Source organism: Pecten maximus, chromosome 14, assembly GCF_902652985.1.
Source record: "Pecten maximus chromosome 14, xPecMax1.1, whole genome shotgun sequence".
Classification (NCBI taxonomy): Eukaryota; Metazoa; Mollusca; class Bivalvia; order Pectinida; family Pectinidae; genus Pecten; species Pecten maximus.
The window spans coordinates 25,451,707-25,475,212 of NC_047028.1; the positions used below are offsets into that span (position 1 = coordinate 25,451,707).

The following is a 23,506-nucleotide window of genomic DNA, read 5'->3' on the forward strand; positions in this document are numbered from 1 at the left end:
ATCTAAATAACTAAATAAAACTAAGTATAATAAATCAAAATAACTGATACTGTATATGTATCTTTTTTGGCGCACTCGAATTTTACCGCATTTCCGAATTTCAACAGATTAGCGCATTGCTTAATTAGCAAAGCAAAATAATTTTATACTGAAACAGTTTATAGACAGTGCAATTAGGGCATAATTAAGCGTAATGCTTCTAACAAAAAGAAAAAGAAAAAAAAGAAAAAAAGAGCTAAGATAACCGCTAAAATATATACGTTTAGAGTACCATGGATAAATGTTGCTACAAAATTCATCGGAGTCAATCATCTTATTTTTGAAGAAGGAATTGTTATCAACTAGCTGTTTCAAATGTAAAATAAAAAATGAACATGAATAAAGTATTGTTACATGTATATGCACTTTGTGTATAAATCATACATTTGTGTGGATTGAAAAATAATGTATATTTTAGATTTAATACGAGAGTTTAATTAACTCCATACATGAATTCTCGGATACAAACCACGCAATACTGACATATTGATATGAACTGATAGTGGCTACTGATGCCAACTTTATAGTGCTATCTCACTGAAGCATACTGCCTAAGACACCTAAGACACCCCATCCGGTCACATTATACTGACAACGAGCGAACCAGTCGTCCCACTCTCTAAAATCATGAGTGACAATCAAGAAAGGTGACTACCAGTTTTATAGACTCTGTTATGTCTCGGCCAGGGTTAAGAACCTTCCGCACAGAGGCGAACACTCAACTAAAGGCCAAAATTGGGGCAATCAAGCAAGGTGACTACCAGTTTTATATACCCTGGTATGTCTCGGCCACAGTTGAGAACCTTCTGCACAGGGGCAAACACTCACCTAAAGGCCAAAATTAGGGCAATGTCAAGGGAGTCATTTAGTAAAAAGATGTTACCGGGGGTAAAAAATGATCCCAAATTTAGTCGCCTCTTACGATCATGCAATAGGGCAGCAGGTACGATTCATACGCCCTACCTGCAGGGCTTCATTATATAGCACACTTCAACGAATCATTGGGCGATGAATAAGAATTGAATTTCAACAACTCGTCTATGTCTATAAAAATATGCATATGACAAGAATTATAATAATAATGAAACCTACATATGTACATGTACATAGGCCAACTGTAGTCGGATCCAAAACATACCCTCTTACTTTTCAAGTGTTTTCTTTTTATTCTAAAAGTAGATTAGGGCGAAATCAAAACGGGGCGAGTATCCTTTGTGTTGCTCAAGGGCGAAAATAACGTGGGGCGAAAAATACAAGGGATACAGTATATGATCGATGAAGTGATTTTGTGGCAATAAGCCCATTTCGTCTACACATGAAAGAAGTTACTTTTCAGGTATAGAACATTTCCCCCAAAAAATATACATACAATTTACCTATGTACATTATTACGTGTATACCATTATTTTGAACATTTTTTTTTTGCACATCCATTAATTATCTCTCTCCCTCTCTCCCCCCCCCCCCCTCTCTCTCTCTCTCTCTCTCTCTCTCTCTCTCTCTCTCTCTAAAAATATATATCTATTATTCAATACTAAATATGTGTTTTATAGCATTTTGTAATTATTTATTTGTCATTGTGTTAGGAGAGGGCGTTTATAAGTTGTAATAACTTGTGCCCAATCCTGTTGTAAATTTGTTACAATAAAATACGTTTAAACTCAAACCTATGTACATTCCTAGGCGGACAGCAAAAACAATGGTTTTAGTTGTAAAAACGGTAAAACAGAACATCCAATAAACAAATAAAGACAACATAACATACAAATAAAATTAAAATAAATTGATCATACGCCATTATACCAGTACATTACTAGTTTCAACATTAAAATATATTTAACTCGATCCGGTAACCTTCACGTATCCTTTTGGGGAAAACAACTAAAAGAATCCATAAAAACAACGGACAAGATGCATTGTAACTTTAGTCATAATTGTGCTTCAAACGTTGCATTGTGTGCATCTAGGAATTTGCATTGATTTCTTAGAACACGTTGAAGTTCCAAATATATGGATAACAAATTTAAACAAAGGTAAAAAACAATGTAAAAAAAACTTTGTAAGATTAAAAAAATCGATTTGATCGTGGCACAATGTCCTTTCATAAATTGTATGACTGGAGTTGTTGTTGTTCTCGAAAATTTTATGCGCTATACGGTGTTAGGTCAGGGTAACTAATTCTATTGGCTCCTTCGGGCTATTTGCTTCAACGCAAACGATAATGGTAGGTAGCTCTATTGTTTTATTGGTATAAGATCAGGATACGAATGTTTATAGACTCGTTGGCGCAAGGCCAGGTTAAATAACTTTATTGACTTACAGGGGTGATCAAAGTAATCAGAGTAAAAAGTTCTTTGATGTAGGTCAGGGTATAATAACACAATCGTGACAGACTCCGGGGTTACAAGTCTATTGATGCTAAAATAAACATAAGTACATTTAAGTAAGCTACATACCGATATTTGTGTCGCAAACGTCGGCGCGTTCAAACTGTCCGAACAGTAACCAGCACAAACTCCTAACTCCATAAGTGACTACGTCTGAAACCCCGATCGCGAATATATTTCTACTGCCAGATTGAAAGGATAACTCTATGCTTAGTTGATTAATGATCCCTTGTTTGCTCAATGAAAATTCCTACTTTTGTTAGTTATGACAGGGTTGATACCCAGTAATTTTTTTGTTGATGGATAGAGTCACTTATGCTTAACGTAAACTAAAAAACGGCGGCATAGGCTAGAGTTGGGAAACTGTAATTAAGTGTAGCTAAGATTCTAAGATATTTCAAATAAATAACCAATTAATGACCAATACGGTGACGACAATTAGTAATACGGACTATTGAATCCAAGGTCCAGAACTATGTAACTTATTGGGCTATATTGCTTTTTAGTCTAACCGTCACAGTTGTAACTGTAGCAGACATCTGGCGTATGTTCTGGTACCGTGCATTTTTCGATTTAGTTTCGTTAAACTGTATATAGTATCCTCTGTTTCGCGAAAGTTAATCGTTGCGAATTTGTTGTAATGCAGAACTCAGAATAGAGATAGCTTATTCTCACATACTTTACAGGGTTATCCCGTGGTTGCGAGAAAAAATATGAATCGATCTCACACAGGGGAAAAAGACAGCTGGCACGCGCAATACGACTTTGCTCACAATAACGTTACGTAGATGACGTCATTAATTTGGCACACATTCAAGGAGCATTGCAGATGGCGCGATAGAAAACTCTCATAAAAATCTTCAATTAGCATGCAAGTTTGGCTGGTCAGTACTCGGCAGCCTCGTGCAGAATGGTCACTCTGGTTGAGATATTCCTGTCCACGGAACAGACCCATGATAAATTCTACTATACCGAGAGCCTATACAGGCCCAGATAGTTAGAATAGTAAGAATTGTACATGAACGTGGAATTCGATACTTTGACGAAGATTTCATCACCTTGACGTAACCTGAACGCTCCGCACAGGAAACTGGTGTAGAAGCCGCTGGATTGCTTTCCGCCTCCATATTTATTCATCATCATGATTGTTGATCCTGTATTCGGTAGCTGGTAATGTTCCTTCAAGAGCATATGGTAGACCTGCGCGTTTAGATCAATCGCAGGTGCTTGCAGCGTGACTGAGGAATAGACGAAGAATAATCCAGTCACTTTAACTTGGATACTCCGTGACTCCGGATGATAGACCAATAGATGACTAATCATCGACAGGTTATGGTAGTCATGGCCATCCCATGGAATTCTTGGTGCTGTAATATAATATATACGATCTTGTCAGTGATTAAAAGAAGCATTTTCTATGCATTTGAACAAAAATTATATCTAAACCCCAGCATACAAGTATGACATTTTATTGACAATGGGTGAAATCAAATATCGTATATTGTTACCTGAAAATAACAATGGAACACAACCTAAACACAATGAAGCTTTTACGACAATGAATCTGAAAAAAATAAAGAAACAGACAACAACTAGTTAGAGAGATGCCCTGGACAAAACACGTTTCTGTGTGATAACATGGCATCTGGGGCTGAAGGACAAAGCATGAATTCTTTTTTTTTCTGGTTTATTTTCTTTCGTTCATATTATTAACACATTTGATGCATTTTAAAATCATAAGCATATACTCACTTTCAAATAACTATACATGTATTTCGTCACATAAAAGTTCTTGGTATTCAAACAGTCAAGAAAGGATTTACAATTTAAAGAAGAAATTATCAACAAGAAGGTATATACGCCATATTAAAGCATACAAGGCATTATTTGTGACTTGAAATTATTTCAAAAATAAGACTGATTAGCATCTTCTATTTCCCCACAAAACTGACTCATCATGCTATTTCAGGCAGTGCAAAATATGGCTGAATCATTGTTCACAAATGGCTATCTGTTGACAGATTTACAGGCCATCTATAAATGTGTACGGAATTACAAATGTTTATACAAAGTTGTATTTATATACAAAGTTGTATTTGGAGAAATCGCGCATCGTGTTTAGCTGATTACTTTAGCAAAGAGTAGTTTAAATCGTTTAAACATCAAAAATGAAAGGCTAGATATTGGTGCGTTCAGTCTTGCGTTTGTACAACTTTGAAGTCTTATCTTATCGCTTATTTAAATGTATGCTTTCTGACTTTATCTGTTAAGATTTTTAGACCCTTGTTTTCAACAATGGCAACAATTGTGTCTCATAAGTTTCGCCATGGAAACATGTAGGTACGCATGCTCACACCACCCTGGTTGACCCCCGACATGGTATATTTTATGTATGAACTTGTGTACGATTAATGTTTCTACTTAGAGGTTAATGTTTCATAGTTCATAGTTTTGGAACTAGTCGCTACATAAGCTAGAATAACATACTTTATTACATTTTTACCAATGAAACATCGAAAATAATTCATGGTATAAAAGTGATATTTTTTCACTAGTTTCACTCATGTGGCTAATATTTTGATATTTTCCACTCGTGCTACGCATTTGTGAAAAATATCATTATATTAACCACATTTGTGAAATATATTTGGTATTACTGAAGACATTGTTAGATATCCTCTATATATTGTATTACCTACCAGTTAAATGTAACATTTACACATTACATATTCCCCATATTACACTAAATAAATCTGAATATATAATTATTTAAAATAACTTTCAAGATTAATGCACACAAAAAAAAATTGTACCTAGAATATCTTAGTTATTACATGGATAACAAAGAAGTTTTGTAAATGGGTTCTTTATTCATTAAAACATATTGCCGTTGGGTGGTTGCAAAAGAATGGTAAACACACGAGGACAAGGTAAATCCATAATCGTTGTTTTATTTTTGTCCATGCCATCCCGTAATCGACATATATCACACAGAATGTTCAATATATACGTCGATAGCTACAGTTTTTTTTCTTTCTTGCCACTTTGACACAAAGCGTTCTGTTTCTCCTGATTATTCATTCACAGAGCTGTATCCGTTCTTTATCTGACTCAAGTGATAATGTTGTAAAATTTGTTTTTCAATAATCTGAAATCATAACGCCGTACAATTAATTTCAGTCCAACGACCGCTGATATAACGTTTGTATAGAAGATAAAACGTATTCAATTTCTAATGAAATGCACATCAAAATAATCAAAATGTCTTAAAGAATTATTGTAGTGTTACTTTCCAGTGGTTTCGTTTAATTTCTGACGAATTTATAGCAAGCTATAATAGTAAAAAGCTCGTGTCTACCTGGATAGCAGTTCCTTTACATAGCGTCGGTCGGAAAAGGCACGGGAATATCAAGTACAATCTGTCTTAAAGACCACTAAATTCAACACGCCACGGAAAAAATAAAGCCAAATACAATATTTAAATATTTGCTTGTTGTTCGGAGTTTAACGTCCTCGCAATAACTAAGGTCATGTGAGGACGGGTGTCGAGGAGACATCTATAGAAGAAAAGAAAGCACAGAAAGAGAGTTCATTAAGGAAAGAAAGGAAATATTTAATTACAAAGTGTTACAATGAGGGTAGATGATATAACAGTGAATACGGCTCTCCAATATCCACTGAATAGAAAACAATGGAGAAATCAGTGTTGATCCAGCAGAAGGGCTCATATTTAGTCGCCTCTTACGACTTGCATTGAGATACAGCAGGCGTATTCTTTCCCCGCCCCTGCACGGGTTATCCTCAAATGAATGACAGATATAAAACCAGGTAAGCAATCATTCCTCAAAATATCACTTCGTCGTTTAACGATAAAGTGTATTTGCCTTTTTATGTTATGGCACCATTTAGTCATGAAAGTCACTGTATAGAAATATTTCCCTAATTTATCAAAATTTGAACGCTAGTGCAACAACAATGATAACAACAATAGTTTATATTATGAGAGCAATGGGAGGTCCCAATTGACGTACTCCAAAATCATACTCATATATTATATAATATCAATGTATTTGTGATTTAACTTTGATTATTTTTGACAATAAGTAAATCTAGACAACAAAATTAAAATTACATGATTGAAGAATTATGGTAATATGACCAGCCTTTTGTTATAATGTACATTGCTTACCTCTATAACGGTATGAGCCGTTTGACTGATTCTTGATGGACAGCCAAGTATATGGTGACGTCACAGGAAATTATGAAGTTATTATCCGAGGTGTGTATTTCAAACACGACTTCTTCTGGATATCCGCCAGCTATATCAGGCAAGACTAACACAAAATATACAACACATAAGCACAAGGAAACGAAACTTATGGCTGCTCCAACTCCTCCATTGCAGAAAATGAATTTGGAGCCATCAATCAAAAATGCTACCGATATTATGATTAAGTCAAAAGTAACAAAGTATCTCGCTAATAGATATCGCGTAGCCTGTTATAAATATTGTTTACTGAATGTCAGTTAGCAAAACCAAGGGTTACCATATTTGTTTGCAACCTACAAATCAAAACAAAGGATCCAAGAGGGATCGTGTGGCCAATCTTTGTTGATATTTATTAGTATAGTGTAAGACATATCGGACCTTTTTACTAGTAATGTGCTCTAAAATGCATTCAGCTGATAAAGTAACATAAAAGAGGAAATTATCCCAGATGCTTTATTATGTTTATTCGGTTTTCAGTTTCAGTTACCATTCAAAGGTATTACAAACTAACAATACTACAACGAATTGAAGAACAATGTTGCATTGTAGAAAGATTTCCGTCTTCAGTAGCGTTGCGTTAACTGTACAAACAAATTCTAGGAAAAAATACAAGCAAGTTCTGCATCAAAATGCAAGAGATTTTGCTTGTCATATAAAAGTCACACAACTTCTCTTCGTTTCTTTGTTGCATATATATTACCAAGTGAGGCGTACATAATAATATTTATCAAACGATCTATAAATATATAAAGCAAAATTTATATTGAAATAGGTTATCAATTGCTTCCCTAATTTTAAAATAAGAAAGAAAGATTGTTTGATAGCATTGATCCAACATTGAAATACCACATACATGTTTGTATAGCTTACGTATTATTTTGCAGTTATGAATTATTGTTTGTGATGGATGAAATTTTATTTTGAAAATATATTCACTGCTTTGGAGGAAATATAAAACAAAATATTTCAAAGTTTTCATGAAAATTTAACAAATGTATCAAAAAAGATAAACGGCATAGTTTTAATGCTGGTGGTTATAATGTAAAACTACTGGTGAAATAAATTAACGAACTACATTGTAATAATTAAATGCGCAGTTTCAGCACGGATAACAAAATTATATCAGTTTGAATCATTATTGGTGATAATACGACTTGTAATGTGTCATTTGAATAGATGCATCCACTTATTCAGCTTGCATTCAATCTAAAAGGACATCACGGTAAAAACGTTGCAATTTTCACTGAATGTACGCGTTTTGTTCCTTTCCAGTTATGTTTCTGTGCTGTCCCAATGTTCACAGTCAATCCCTATGTCCAGCTTGACCACTCGATTTAGTTGGGAATCCCCCTCTAAATTTAACAAGGAAATTATTTTTAAATCATCACGTGACTGTTTTGAAATCGTGGCAACACAAACACACGATAGTTTACAAGGCGATATATATATTCCATCTGGGTTAGTTGGATAACGATATTATACAGTGGTTTAAATGTTAAATAACACGTTCTGTATATAGATAATCTGGCCCATTTGGCAGCCATTTGGATGTATATCCAACCGTTTGACTATATGGTGGCGTAATTGGTTCCCCATCTTCAACTCGTGATAAGGGAGATAACTCGTACTGGCATACACCAGACAGATTCTCAATTACGGAAATTACCGAAGGTTTCCGATGTTATGAATAGCAGCAGATTTTAATTGACGCGCATGCGTGGTCAGTTGTTTACAATCAAAATCTGCGGTAAAGCGTGTACAATTTGTAGCTGCTTTTTCAATCAATTTCATCAAAAACCATCACCCACCCCTTCCTCCTTGATCACGAAGTTGTTAAATATCGAGATATCTATATTGATCACGAAGTTGTTAAATATCGAGATATATATATTAAATGGTGTATGATTTTATACAGAAAGTCAGTATATATGTCTGACTTTTGGCTTCATGATGTTTTTATGACATTGTATGAGTATTAATGTTGTATGAATTTTATACATAAAATCAGATATGTCTGACTTGTGACTTCATGATGTATGATGTTTTATGACATTGTATGAGTATTATTGTTGTATGAGTTTTATACATAAGTCAGGTATGTTTGACTTCATGATGTTTTATCACATTGTATGAGTTGGCGTAATTAGTTCCCCATCTTTGTATAAAGGGGTTCTAAATATTAGTCCCATTTTATGTAACAGATCACTTTGTACAAGTTTGTACAAACAAGAGATCCCAGAGGGATCTTGGCGCCCACCATTGAATGATCTTCATAGGTTCCATGTCAGATTGATCTTTTCTCTACTTTTCCCTTCATTTTACTAATCTGTGCAAATTGAGACATCCCTCCAGTACTTTTCAAACAAGGGAATCCTAGCTATATAAGAAATTTGAGATTTAACGATAATGGCTGTTTGTTTGCCAGGTTGTTTTCAGGACAGACTGGTCCAAAAATGCAATACAAGGGACCAAGGGGAACCTACTTATGAAATTTGAGAAAGATCCATTCAGTACTTTGAGAAATAGAGATAACAAACTTCAATTGTCAAAATCCAAGATGGCGGTCTGTCGGCCATATTGTTTTCCAATTGATCTCAAAATGCAATTAGCATAACGAGGCACCAAGGGGAACCTCCATATGAAATTTGAGAAAGATCCATTCAGTACTTTCTCAGAAATAGCGATAACAAACTTCAATTGTCAAAATCCAAGATAGCTGCCTGTCGGCCATGTTGTTTTCTGATTGGTCTCAAAACGCAATATGCATAACTAGGCACCAAGGGAAACCTACATATGAAATTTCAGAAAGATCCATTCAGCACTTTCGCAGAAATAGTGATAACAAACTTAAATTGTCCAAATCCAAGATGGCTGCATGTCGGCCATGTTGTTTTCAGATTAGTCTCAAAACACAACATACATAACTAGGCACCAAGGGAAACTTACATATACAATTTGAGAAAGATCCATTCAGTACATTCTCAGAAATAGCGATAACAAACTTCAATTGTCAAAATCCAAGATGGCTGCCTGTCGGCCATGTTGTTTTCGGATTGGTCTCAAAACGCAATATGCATAACTAGGCACCAAGGGAAACCTATATATGAAATTTCAGAAAGATCCATTCAGTTCTTTCTCAGAAATAGTGATAACAAACTTCAATTGTCAAAATCCAAGATGGCTGCCTGTCGGCCATGTTGTTTTCTGATTGGTCTCAAAACGCAATATGCATAACTAGGCACCAAGGGAAACCTACATATGAAATTTCAGAAAGATCCATTCAGCACTTTCGCAGAAATAGTGATAACAAACTTCAATTGTCAAAATCCAAGATGGCTGCCTGTCGGCCATGTTGTTTTCAGATTAGTCTCAAAACACAACATGCATAACTAGGCACCAAGGGAAACTTACATATACAATTTGAGAAAGATCCATTCAGTACATTCTCAGAAATAGCGATAACAAACTTCAATTGTCAAAATCCAAGATGGCTGCCTGTCGGCCATGTTGTTTTCGGATTGGTCTCAAAACGCAATATGCATAACTAGGCACCAAGGGAAACCTATATATGAAATTTCAGAAAGATCCATTCAGTTCTTTCTCAGAAATAGTGATAACAAACTTCAATTGTCAAAATCCAAGATGGCTGCCTGTCGGCCATGTTGTTTTCCGATTGGTCTCAAATCGCAATATGCATAACTAGGCACCAAGGGAAACCTACATATGAAATTTCAGAAAGATCCATTCAGTACTTTCTCAGAAATAGCGATAACAAACTTCAATTGTCAAAATCCAAGATGGCTGCCTGTCGGCCATGTTGTTTTCTGATTGGTCTCAAAACGCAATATGCATAACTAGGCACCAAGGGAAACCTACATATGAAATTTCAGAAAGATCCATTCAGCACTTTCGCAGAAATAGTGATAACAAACTTAAATTGTCAAAATCCAAGATGGCTGCCTGTCGGCCATGTTGTTTTCAGATTAGTCTCAAAACACAACATGCATAACTAGGCACCAAGGGAAACTTACATATACAATTTGAGAAAGATCCATTCAGTACATTCTCAGAAATAGCGATAACAAACTTCAATTGTCAAAATCCAAGATGGCTGCCTGTCGGCCATGTTGTTTTCGGATTGGTCTCAAAACGCAATATGCATAACTAGGCACCAAGGGAAACCTATATATGAAATTTCAGAAAGATCCATTCAGTACATTCTCAGAAATAGCGATATAAATTCAAGATGGCTGCCTGTCCATGTTGTTATCCGATTGGTCTCAAAACGCAATATGCATAACTAGGCACCAAGGGAAACCTACATATGAAATTTCAGAAAGATCCATTCAGCACTTTCGCAGAAATAGTGAAACTTAAATTGTCCAAATCCAAGATGGCTGCCTGTCGGCCATGTTGTTTTCAGATTAGTCTCAAAACACAACATGCATAACTAGGCACCAAGGGAAACTTACATATACAATTTGAGAAAGATCCATTCAGTACATTCTCAGAAATAGCGATAACAAACTTCAATTGTCAAAATCCAAGATGGCTGCCTGTCGGCCATGTTGTTTTCGGATTGGTCTCAAAACGCAATATGCATAACTAGGCACCAAGGGAAACCTATATATGAAATTTCAGAAAGATCCATTCAGCACTTTCTCAGAAATAGTGATAACAAACTTCAATTGTCAAAATTCAAGATGGCTGCCTGTCGGCCATGTTGTTTTCCGATTGGTCTCAAATCGCAATATGCATAACTAAGCACCAAGGGAAACCTACATATGAAATTTCAGAAAGATCCCTTCAGGACTTTCTCAGAAATAGCGATAACAAACTTCAATTGTCAAAATCCAAGATGGCTGCCTGTCGGCCATGTTGTTATCCGATTGGTCTCAAAACGCAATATGCATAACTAGGCACCAAGGGAAACCTACATATGAAATTTCAGAAAGATCCCTTCAGGACTTTCTCAGAAATAGCGATAACAAACTTCAATTGTCAAAATCCAAGATGGCTGCCTGTCGGCCATGTTGTTATCCGATTGGTCTCAAAACGCAATATGCATAACTAGGCACCAAGTGAAACCTACATATGAAATTTCAGAAAGATCCATTCAGTACTTTCTCAGAAATAGCGATAACAAACTTCAATTGTCAAAATCCAAGATGGCTGCCTGTCGGTCATTTTGTTTTCCGATTGGTCTCAAAACGCAATATGCATAACTAGGCACCAAGGGGAACCTACATATGAAATTTGAGAAAGATCCCTTCAGTACTTTCTGAGAAATAGCGATAACAAAAAATGTTCACGGACGGAGGGACGGACGGACGGACGGACGGACGGACGGACGACGGACCACGGACGCAGGGCGATTTGAACAGCCCACCATCTGATGATGGTGGGCTAAAAAGTAAAGATGAAATTTATTCGTCATTTAGAAGATTTAATAAATGACATTTTTCACTTTCAATCTTGATTCTGTTATGTTTTTAATCTTTATACAAACAGAGCACATCCACACTTACCTTGATGCATAGCTAAAATCTATTACGGCACACATATTTATGTGTAAATAAGTGTAAACACTGTTCATATAGTATAGTAACAGTAGCGATGTACTGGTAAAGACTTATGAAATATTACCAAGTTTGTGTAACTATTACCGAGTTTGTGTTAATATTACCTAGTTTGTTTAAATATTACCGAGAATGTGTAAATATTACCGAGATTGTCATGACCTACTATCAAACAATCAAGCAGAATACGAGCGACGTCCGTATTACTGCTGTGTTCATGTTTGAACTGTTACAATCTATTGTACTGCTTCCCAAGTTTAATTCTAGGATTGTGTTTGACCCATTTTCCTATTATTCTCTTCATTGCGGAAGCTGTTATCGTTTTCAACCGCAGTCGATTCACATTGGAAGCCATTTTTGTTTTCATGTGTTTTAGTTTGTTGTGCGCATGCGTTTATCGTATATGTCACAAAATTTGCGTATTCAGATTGTTGATCAACGAATTGTGATAACCTTTTAATAATTGATAATTGATGTTTTTATGTACATATATCATCAAATTCGAATGGTTATTGTTCAGAAGGTTATTTTTTTAAAAGATATACCCAATAATATGAAAAAAGATACATCCACTTATTTAGCTTGCATTCAATCTTAACTTTGTTTCGTTGTAAACTGGATATCTGCATTTTGCATTGACCGCTACATTGACCAATCACATACTTCATCTTGACCAGTAACGCCACCTGTCGCGTCATATCCGGGGCCAAAACAAAATTAGACGGCTATGCAAAACAATGGAATAACATAATTGATTAATTTACGGCTTGCTAAAGGAAAGAAGTGCTATTGTATTAGAGGAGCGTCTTTGGACTATATAACAAAGAGGACACATTTATAAAAATCGTACAAAACAAATACATGTGAAATTCTCTACCTACCAGTTTCATTTGAACTTTTCAGACGTGTGTTGTCAAGGAACAAGTGGGCAGCAGCCTCCCTCTTCGTCCAAAACTGTAATGGTGTCGACTCGTAATGGGCTTTAGACTGGGGATCACCTTCACCGTGTCCAGCAACTGGACCAACAGCTGTTAAACATAAAGGAGCACTTAAACGCGAGCTTCATATGCTTTAACCTCTATCGCCATTCTAATGATGAAATAGCAATATTGTGTAAATGTATCCAGTAGTGTAATTTCTTCATAAATGAAAAGAGATGATAGTGTTAACTTTTTTGAAAATATTGTGTCATTTAGATATATACGATGTATTCGACTTTTTACCTCTTTACTTTTATCTTTAAATATTTTTTTAATATTTTTTCACAAATGTCATAATACTGAACCCTCCACTCACACAAAAATGATCCCCAATATTAAACAATACTTAATTTGGGATCTTATTTTTTCTCATTTTTTCCAACAACACTGCTTCACTTTTGAAATTTAGTTGAGTGTTCGCCCTTGTGAAGAAGACCTTGGACTCTGTCCTCTGGCCGAGACATACCATAATCTGTAACATTCTATTTGCTACTGTTGCTCAACGCTAAGCATTTTGGAAGATGGACGTCTGGTTCGGCGGTTGTCCGTATATGAATACAACAGTATGTTTCAGTGAGGTAGCTCATAAAGTCTGCTTCAGGTCAACTCTATCACAAGGAGACAAACATCAATATATATATTCCGCAGCCTCACAAATTCGCACACACTCGCCACACCCACGGATCTCACACATAGGGGATGCCATCCTTAAATGACATTAAAAGTTTGTTAAACAATACTAAACCAAACCAAATTGTGTGATTACACTCAGTTGATGTGGCAAGAGTTGATATGACCAACACAGAAGCTGAGCCCTCGACAGGATTGATCAGGCTACCAGGAAACTGAATATGTATGTAGGTGTGGATGGATGTATGTTTATCAGAATATGTATACAGGTATAGGAGTATGTTTGGTTTGTATGTATTTATCCTTGTAGTTAAATTGATGTTGATGATGAGTATGATGATGATGATTATGGTTATATGATGATTAGTATGATGATGAGTAAAATGATGATGATGATGATTATGATGATGACTATATATACATGATATCATGATGAGATTATGATGATGATGCTGATGATTTAAGGTTTATTATTATCATTATGATGATGAAGAAGATAAGAATATGATGATGATGATGATGACTATGATGATGATGAAATCATGATGAGATTGTGATGATGACTAATGATGATGATGCTGATGATGATGTTATGATTCGTAGGATGATATGATTGTGAAGATGAGAATATGATATAATGATGATGATATGATGAGGATGATGATGATGATGATGATGATTTTAGGATGGTTATGAGTATGATGATTATGATGATAATGATTCGTAGGATGATTAGTATGATTATGATGATGATGATGAGATTATGATTAAGATGACTTTGAGGATGATTATGATGATGATGATGGGGATGAGTATGTTGATGATGACGAATAGTATGATGATGATCAGTATTACGATGATGATTTTAATGTTTAAGTAGGATGATGAGACTATGATGATGAAAAATATAAGTAATGATGACATTGAAGATGATATTAAGACTATATGTTGATAACAAACCAGTCATACTGGAACCGATGTGCGTTTGTGTGTGTGACTTTTATGTATTTATGTATTGATAATGTCTTAAAAATAAAATAAATATAAAAAAAAAAAAATTGTGTGATTACCTTCTTCTGATTGGTTAGTTGTATCTGTTTCTTCATCACTATCTCTATCGTCATCGTTTCTGTAGTATTCGTTGATGATCTAAAATATAAGAGTATGTACAAATAAAATATATAGATCGCAAAATTGTATTCAAAACATTTAAACACCCGACAACTCATTATGGGTGTTTAACTCCAAGTACAAAAACCAACAAAGAATACCGAATAACAAAAATAAGCAAAAACTTTGAAGTAAGACTTCTAAAAAGGTATGAGGACTTCAAAACAAGAGGCCCAGAGGGCCTGTATCGCTCACCTGGATTTTATGATATATGAAACAAGAATGATGATTTAGTATATTTGTCACTGGTATTGCTATGTCAATATATCATAGGCATTTTATATGGGTACGTGAGGTTTTTATGCCAAAAAATGACTTTTGGCGCAACCCCTTAGGGATGCTACCACACAAATGTGAGTGATATCCATTGCTTAGTTTCAGAAAAGAAGTTGTTTAAACCCATTGACCCCTTTTGACCCCGCCCTCTGCACCCGGGGGTTCAGTTCCTTCCTTTATAAAATTTTGAATCCTTACCCAAAAGAATGCTACCTGTCAAATATGAGCTGTTTCAGAGAAGAAGCTGTTCATATCAATTTAGCCAAATTGACCCCTTTTGGCCCCATCCCTCAGCCCCCTGGTGGGGTCAACCCTAAAATTTGTACAATTTTGAATCCCCACCCCATGACCATGCTACCATACAAATGTGAGTGATATCCATTGATTAGTTTCAGAGAAGTTGTTTATATCAATTTAACCAAATTGACCCCTTTTGGCCCCGCCCCTCAGCCCCAAGGGGGTTTGCCCCGTCATGTGTTCAATTTTGAATCCTTAACCCAAGGGAATGCTACCAGTCAAATATTAGAGATATCCATTGCTTAGTTTCAGAGAAAAAGTTGTTTATGTCAAATCTGCCAAAATGACCCCTTTTGGCCCTGCCTCTCATCCCTAAGGGAGGTCGGCCCCACTATTTGTACAATTTTGAATCCCGACCCCAAAGGTATACTCACAGTCAAATATGAGCAATATCTATTGCTTGGTTTCAGAAGAGAAGTTGTTCATATCAATTTAGCCAAATTGACCCCTCTTGACCCCGCCCCTCAGGCCCCCTTGGGGTCAGCCTCATCATTTGTACAATTTTGAATCCCCACCCAATAGTGATGCTACCAGGCAAATATGAGCAATATCCATTGCTCGGTTTCAGAGAAGAAGTCGTTTATATCAATATAGCCCAATTGAACACATTTGGCCCCGCCCCTCAGGCCCCCAGGGGGTCAGCCCCATCATTTGTACAATTTTGAATCCCCACCCCATAGTGATGCTACCAGGCAAATATGAGCAAGATCCATTGCTTGGTTTCAGAGAAGAAGTCGTTAATATCAATATAGGTATATTGACCCATTTTGGCCCCGCCCCTCAGGCCCCCAGGGGGTCAGCCCCACCATTTGTACAATTTTGAATCCTCACCCCATAGTGATGCTACCAGGCAAATAGGAGCGATATCCTTTGCATGGTTTCAGAGAAGAAGTCGTTTATATTAATAGAGCCAAATTGACCCCTTTTGGCCCCGCCCCTCAGACCCCTGGGGGGTCAGCCCCACCATTTGTACAATTTTGAGTCCACATCCCATAGGGATGCTTCTGACAAAATTTGGTCAAATTCTGATCAGTGGTTATGAAGAAGAAGTCAATTGTTGACGGACGGACGGACGGACGACGGACGCAACGGTATGGCATAAGCTCACCTTGGTCCTTCGGACCAGGTGAGCTAAAAATGACTTTAAAAATGTTCCAGTCTTATTCCCTGACAAAACTGTATGTATTTTTTCATAGATTATCAAGTGATTATTGCTGAAGTGGCCATCTAGGAACTCTTTTTCAGAAATGTCACTTGGCATTTATACCAAGCCGTACTACTATGAAGCTTATAATGTAATATTCCAGATATAAAGTAAACAGAGGCTCTAAAGATAGCGATCATGGCGACCATCTTGAATATTCTGTTCACTTAAATCATACAAATATTTTGTCATGACCTGTTATTTTAGCCATTCCATTAAGTTTCATCAATACCTATTGTGAAACTTTATGGACAACGCATGATGGATAGATGTTGTCCAATAGCAATATAGCTCACATGAGCCTTCGTACATACGTGCTATTTTCTGTTTGCCTCAAAACACACACAAAAGCTGCTTTGGGGTCTTAGTTTTTAGATACAATGCAAACTGTGTCTCTGATTGGTTGAATGAAAACTGCAAATGGCAGCTGTTGTGGTCTGATTAATATTTCATATAATATTATATGAGTATTCTGGGAAATATCCGCTTTCAATATTGATTGTGGTTGTATAATATGCACAAATGCATCTGGAAATTTACGCGGCATGAGGTGGGGTATTTATAGGATACTACTTAACGCTACGTCACCTAACAAACAATAATTCTTTAAGTGTGAGCTTAACGATTAGATAACCAACTTATGGACATAAAACAGTCGTCATACCCGAGAATAAATATATTTATATATTTAATTTAATATTTTAGATTTTAGACACATTGGAAGAAGGGATGTTTGGGCTCCATAAAATTTAATATAAATATAGAGAGAGCACAGTAATATAATATAATTCACCAAAAGCATAATCTTTCCCTGTATTTCCTTAGATGTCAACACAGTTTTAGAATGTGACACTATGACATAACACATATTACATTTCATCGTCCATCTGCGACCGTCGCCGCTATGATGTTTTTTGTAATTCACTTTTGCGTTTGTCAGACATTTAAAGGAAATATTGTGTAAACCGGTTAAACATTGATATTCGTTAAACTGCTATATCATTGGGCGTTATCAATAGAACGCGGTAACGATACACGCAATGGGCTTTAAATTACCTAAGGTCAAAAGCAAAGGTATATAGAGCCTTTTCAGCTTACATTATACTAACAAAAACATGATGGATCATGTTGAAATCTGGTCTACATATTAAAGTACAGATTTTTTCTTTTGCACTGACACAGTGCCAAAAACTATATACACAATGATAATTTAAGATGGAATCCTGCCAATATTACACCAAAAGTTTATATTTTGTACAGTTTGATGTATAGCCTGCGCTACTAATCACATTGTACAAGTGTATTAAGATGTTTGTTAATATCCATCTGAACATTACCTTAAGATGATTTCTGATAAAAACAGCAGAATCTAGACCTAACTATATCGACAGAAGGTACCATAAACACTAACAAAATACTTAGTAATACTATTAGTAGTTTATCTACTAAACCTAAATAACTGTTTCGTGTTCTTTTTCTGTATGCGATCGGTTGCAATTTACTTGTGTTATGATAAAAGACGGAGTGTCACAAAAAAAAAGGGAAAATAATTACAAAAAAAAAAAAAAAAAAAGTCATGTCATTTATTATGTATATCATATATATATAAATACCACAAAGAACAGCTTCTTTAAATTTCCAACATCTTCCATGCAACACATATTAATTTCCCTGTTTAGTGTAATGGCGTCCGCGGTGTCGTTGTTTGTAACATTGCCTTCGATTTCACCACAAGGAAAACACAACGAGTTAATAGGCTCTGGGCCAGAAATGTTAGCTTTCTCGGTGACATTCTGCTTTGATAGAATCGGGCCTGTAACTGTCGTTGTACCTGTGTCTGTTTCATTTTCAGGACTTTGAAAACAATCAGGCCGCGATGCTAGGAGAATAATGCAGATAATTAGGCAAGTAGATTCAACTATTAAGGCAACCGTCAGACGTAAGCTACATGCATTGTTTTTTCGTTTGTAACAAGGAAAATACCGTGATTCATTAATGTCTTTGCTGAAAAATTCTTCTTCATCGCCGCCGCCATCGTTACGGAATGTGGTAAATTCTTCTCCACTCATTGTTGCTAAATAAGCCGAAGGATTCATGACACAGAGAGTTCCTCTGCGAGATCAGCAACCAAGAGGGAAAAAATACACACATATCCACCTAGTCGTCCGCCGGTTAATGATACCTTGCATTAACGCTGTGCTGTATACATGCAGTAGTTATGTGTGGTGGCCACAGAAATAGATTAGGCGGCAGACGTTGCGAGTTGCAAAATGCGAGTTGCGAGTTACAAAATGCGAGTTGCGAGTTGGAAAATGCGAGTTGCGAGTTACAAAATGCGAGTTGCGAGTTGGAAAATGCGAGTTGCGAGTTACAAAATGCGAGCTGCGAGTTGCAAAATGCGAGTTGCGAGTTACAAAATGCGAGTTGCGAGTTGGAAAATGCGAGTTGCGAGTTGGAAAATGCGAGTTGCGAGTTGGAAAATGCGAGTTGCGAGTTACAAAATGCGAGTTGCGAGTTGCAAAATGCGAGTTGCGAGTTGCAAAATGCGAGTTGCAAAATGCGAGTTGCGAGTTGCAAAATGCGAGTTGCGAGTTACAAAATGCGAGTTGCGAGTTACAAAATGCGAGTTGCGAGTTGGAAAATGCGAGTTGCGAGTTACAAAATGCGAGTTGCGAGTTGCAAAATGCGAGTTGCGAGTTACAAAATGCGAGTTGCGAGTTGGAAAATGCGAGTTGCGAGTTGGAAAATGCGAGTTGCGAGTTACAAAATGCGAGTTGCGAGTTGCAAAATGCGAGTTGCGAGTTGCAAAATGCGAGTTGCGAGTTGCAAAATGCGAGTTGCGAGTTGGAAAATGCGAGTTGCGAGTTACAAAATGCGAGTTGCGAGTTGCAAAATGCGAGTTGCGAGTTACAAAATGCGAGTTGCGAGTTGCAAAATGCGAGTTACAAAATGCGAGTTGCGAGTTGCAAAATGCGAGTTGCGAGTTGCGAGTTGGAAAATGCGAGTTGCGAGTTGGAAAATGCGAGTTGCGAGTTGGAAAATGCGAGTTACAAAATGCGAGTTGCGAGTTGCAAAATGCGAGTTGCGAGTTGGAAAATGCGAGTTGCGAGTTACAAAATGCGAGTTGCGAGTTGGAAAATGCGAGTTGCGAGTTACAAAATGCGAGCTGCGAGTTACAAAATGCGAGTTGCGAGTTGGAAAATGCGAGTTGCGAGTTACAAAATGCGAGCTGCGAGTTGCAAAATGCGAGTTGCGAGTTACAAAATGCGAGTTGCGAGTTGGAAAATGCGAGTTGCGAGTTGCAAAATGCGAGTTGCGAGTTGCAAAATGCGAGTTGCGAGTTGCAAAATGCGAGTTGCGAGTTGCAAAATGCGAGTTGCGAGTTGCAAAATGCGAGTTGCAAAATGCGAGTTGCGAGTTGCAAAATGCGAGTTGCGAGTTACAAAATGCGAGTTGCGAGTTGCAAAATGCGAGTTGCGAGTTGTAAAATGCGAGTTGCAAAATGCGAGTTGCGAGTTGCAAAATGCGAGTTGCGAGTTGCAAAATGCGAGTTGCGAGTTACAAAATGCGAGTTGCGAGTTACAAAATGCGAGTTGCGAGTTGGAAAATGCGAGTTGCGAGTTACAAAATGCGAATTGCGAGTTGCAAAATGCGAGTTACAAAATGCGAGTTGCGAGTTGCAAAATGCGAGTTGCGAGTTGCGAGTTGCAAAATGCGAGTTGCGAGTTGCAAAATGCGAGTTGCGAGTTGCAAAATGCGAGTTGCGAGTTACAAAATGCGAGTTGCGAGTTGCAAAATGCGAGTTGCGAGTTACAAAATGCGAGTTGCGAGTTGGAAAATGCGAGTTACAAAATGCGAGTTGCGAGTTGCAAAATGCGAGTTGCGAGTTGCAAAATGCGAGTTGCGAGTTGCGAGTTGGAAAATGCGAGTTGCGAGTTGGAAAATGCGAGTTGCGAGTTACAAAATGCGAGTTGCGAGTTGCAAAATGCGAGTTGCGAGTTACAAAATGCGAGTTGCGAGTTTCAAAATGGGAGTTACAAAATGCGAGTTGCGAGTTGCAAAATGCGAGTTGCGAGTTGGAAAATGCGAGTTGCGAGTTACAAAATGCGAGTTGCGAGTTACAAAATGCGAGTTGAGAGTTGGAAAATGCGAGGTACGAGTTGGAAAATGCGAGTTGCGAGTTGGAAAATGCGAGTTGCGAGTTGCAAAATGCGAGTTGCGAGTTACAAAATGCGAGTTGCAAAATGCGAGTTACAAAATGCGAGTTGCGAGTTGCAAAATGCGAGTTGCTAGTTGCAAAATGTGAGTTGCGAGTTGCAAAATGCGAGTTGCGAGTTGCAAAATGCGAGTTGCGAGTTGCAAAATGCGAGTTGCGAATTGCAAAATGCGAGTTGCGAGTTACAAAATGCGAGTTGCGAGTTGCAAAATGCGAGTTGCGAGTTGCAAAATGCGAGTTGCGAGTTGCAAAATGCGAGTTACAAAATGCGAGTTGCGAGTTGCAAAATGCGAGTTGCGAGTTGCAAAATGCGAGTTGCGAGTTACAAAATGCGAGTTGGAAAATGCGAGTTGCGAGTTGCAAAATGCGAGTTGCGAGTTACAAAATGCGAGTTGCGAGTTGCAAAATGCGAGTTACAAAATGCGAGTTGCGAGTTGCAAAATGCGAGTTGCGAGTTGCAAAATGCGAGTTGCGAGTTGCAAAATGCGAGTTGCGAGTTACAAAATGCGAGTTGCGAGTTGGAAAATGCGAGTTGCGAGTTGGAAAATGCGAGTTGCGAGTTACAAAATGCGAGTTGGAAAATGCGAGTTTCGAGTTACAAAATGCGAGTTGCGAGTTGGAAAATGCGAGGTGCGAGTTGGAAAATGCGAGTTGCGAGTTACAAAATGCGAGTTGCGAGTTGCAAAATGCGAGTTGCGAGTTACAAAATGCGAGTTGCGAGTTGCAAAATGCGAGTTACAAAATGCGAGTTGCGAGTTGGAATACAGTTCATTATACATTTATTTATTACTTCCTCTCGACAACCTATAACAATAATACAAATAATAAGACAATGACAACTCTAAATACAGAAATACATACGACGACTAACAATAGGTATATCGCGGTACATGTACAAAATCACGCGGACAAAGTATTAACAACTTACAGCACGACAACGAAACTTATCAACCTTACATTTACACCAATTGAATGTAGATATTCTGAATATATTTGTAAAGACTATCACCTACCCCAGCACAGCTGGATAATCTCATCTTGCGCGAGCATAGAGATGAGTTGACTGTATTTGTATCTACAGTGTATCAACGTCCGTACAGGTCTGTCCCAGGCTTCAAAGTGACAGGGAAAGGACAGGTAACATGCATGCACGCACACTTACATTAACAACCAATCAAAACTCATTCCCAATATGGACAAATATACAACCATACCCAATCATCACCCCTACATGGACAAACGTCACACCTAAGACTGGACACTGCGACAGGACACTGTACACGTACATAACATACCATATATATATGTAACAGGAGCGTGTCGGGGCCCAGTTCGCGTACATCAAACTGCACCCGACTCGCCCTTGTGGACCAACAACCCAGGTTCGATGGGTAACTTGTATCTGTCGTATATAGAGGGAACAAACGTCTTGAACTACAATTAACACTTTATTAAAGATGACATAAACATTTATAACATGAAATCACATAGAAACACACAACAGCATTGGCCTAGCTATATCTAACATCCTAACCTAAAACCAACCCCCATACCTGTACGACCTAACTAAACCCGAACATCCCGACTAATACTACCCACCCAAGACCCTACATACCCTAACGCTACATTATAACTGGCGAGGAAGACGTGACAGCACACAGGAAACTAATCCATCAGACTGCCCAGTATACTGATTGATTGATTGATTGATGGGGCTTAACGTCCTTGTTCCGGTTATAACCGAGCCTAAGACACTAAGGGGAAAGGGGTGGGTCGGGGCACTAAATAGGGAGCAATTTCGCATTTCGTCATCGCCAAATGATCTAATATGAGAGGGACAGACGATTATCTCTATGTCTAAAAAAAAAATAAAAAAATAGGACTGTCACTGAATTGCCTTAATGCCCTACATTATCCTAATCTAGACCTATATGAACCTATACTCTGTGGCGGCTAGCAATTAGCCTACTCTTGTTCGAATACCAGCAGAGGATCTTTAACGTGCACGGCGTGACTCACCGTACACCGGACCCCGGATTAACGTCCCTTCCGAAGGACAAGAAGTGTAGAAGATAGCGTGAGATAGAGTATAGATTGGTTTGAAAAATTTGGTGTAGTTTGTTAGTGGGATATAGTTTTGTTATTTATAGTAGGAATTCTAGACACCATTTTGTATTGCTAACCATGGTGTTTTCGAATGGGTAAGGGGTAGGGTATAGATCAGACTAGTTTGTTATGTAGAGTGTAGTTATAGGGTGATTATAAAGGGGTAGTGCTGGGCTTGGGTAAGCATAGGAAATTTGGATTATGTGATAATGCGAGTTATTATACAAAGACTGTTTTTCGGGAGACTGTTGATTACTGTGTATAATCATCTACAAGCCTACCCTACTGGAGCAGATAGCGATTAGTAGAAGTAAGGGGAAAAGATAGGGGGGGGGGGGGGGGGGGAGGAAGG

General features: G+C 37.4%; 1 protein-coding gene across 4 annotated transcripts; it reads right to left on the reverse strand.

Annotated features, from left to right (window-relative positions):
- Positions 1-1,514: 1,514 nt before the first annotated feature.
- LOC117342975 lies at positions 1,515-19,015 on the reverse strand. 4 transcript variants are annotated; one of them, XM_033905285.1, is made up of 5 exons: positions 18,446-19,015; positions 14,956-15,034; positions 13,157-13,303; positions 6,616-6,745; positions 1,515-5,574 (listed from the first exon to the last, which is right to left on the reverse strand). In XM_033905285.1, the coding sequence occupies exons 1-4, from the start codon at positions 18,926-18,928 to the stop codon at positions 6,618-6,620; spliced, it is 837 nt and encodes a 278-aa protein (XP_033761176.1). In that variant the 5' UTR covers positions 18,929-19,015; the 3' UTR covers positions 1,515-5,574; positions 6,616-6,617. The 4 variants fall into 4 exon arrangements, with proteins under 4 accessions (XP_033761176.1, XP_033761175.1, XP_033761174.1 ...); XM_033905284.1 differs by having other exon boundaries at positions 1,515-3,793; positions 6,616-6,760; XM_033905283.1 differs by having other exon boundaries at positions 6,616-6,760.
- Between the last annotated feature and the right edge of the window lie 4,491 nt (positions 19,016-23,506).

What these genes read in the sequence shown, in the direction of transcription:
- LOC117342975 (XM_033905282.1), bottom strand. Translation starts at nt 18,928, where the DNA reads ATGAATCCTTCGGCTTATTTAGCAACAATGAGTGGAGAAGAATTTACC. An exon ending in AACTAACCAATCAGAAGAAG is followed by an intron (nt 13,304 to 14,955) that starts GTAATCACACAA and finishes TATGTTTAACAG; the next exon opens with CTGTTGGTCCAGTTGCTGGA. An exon ending in GAAAAGTTCAAATGAAACTG is followed by an intron (nt 3,794 to 13,156) that starts GTAGGTAGAGAA and finishes ATTATATTACAG; the next exon opens with CACCAAGAATTCCATGGGAT.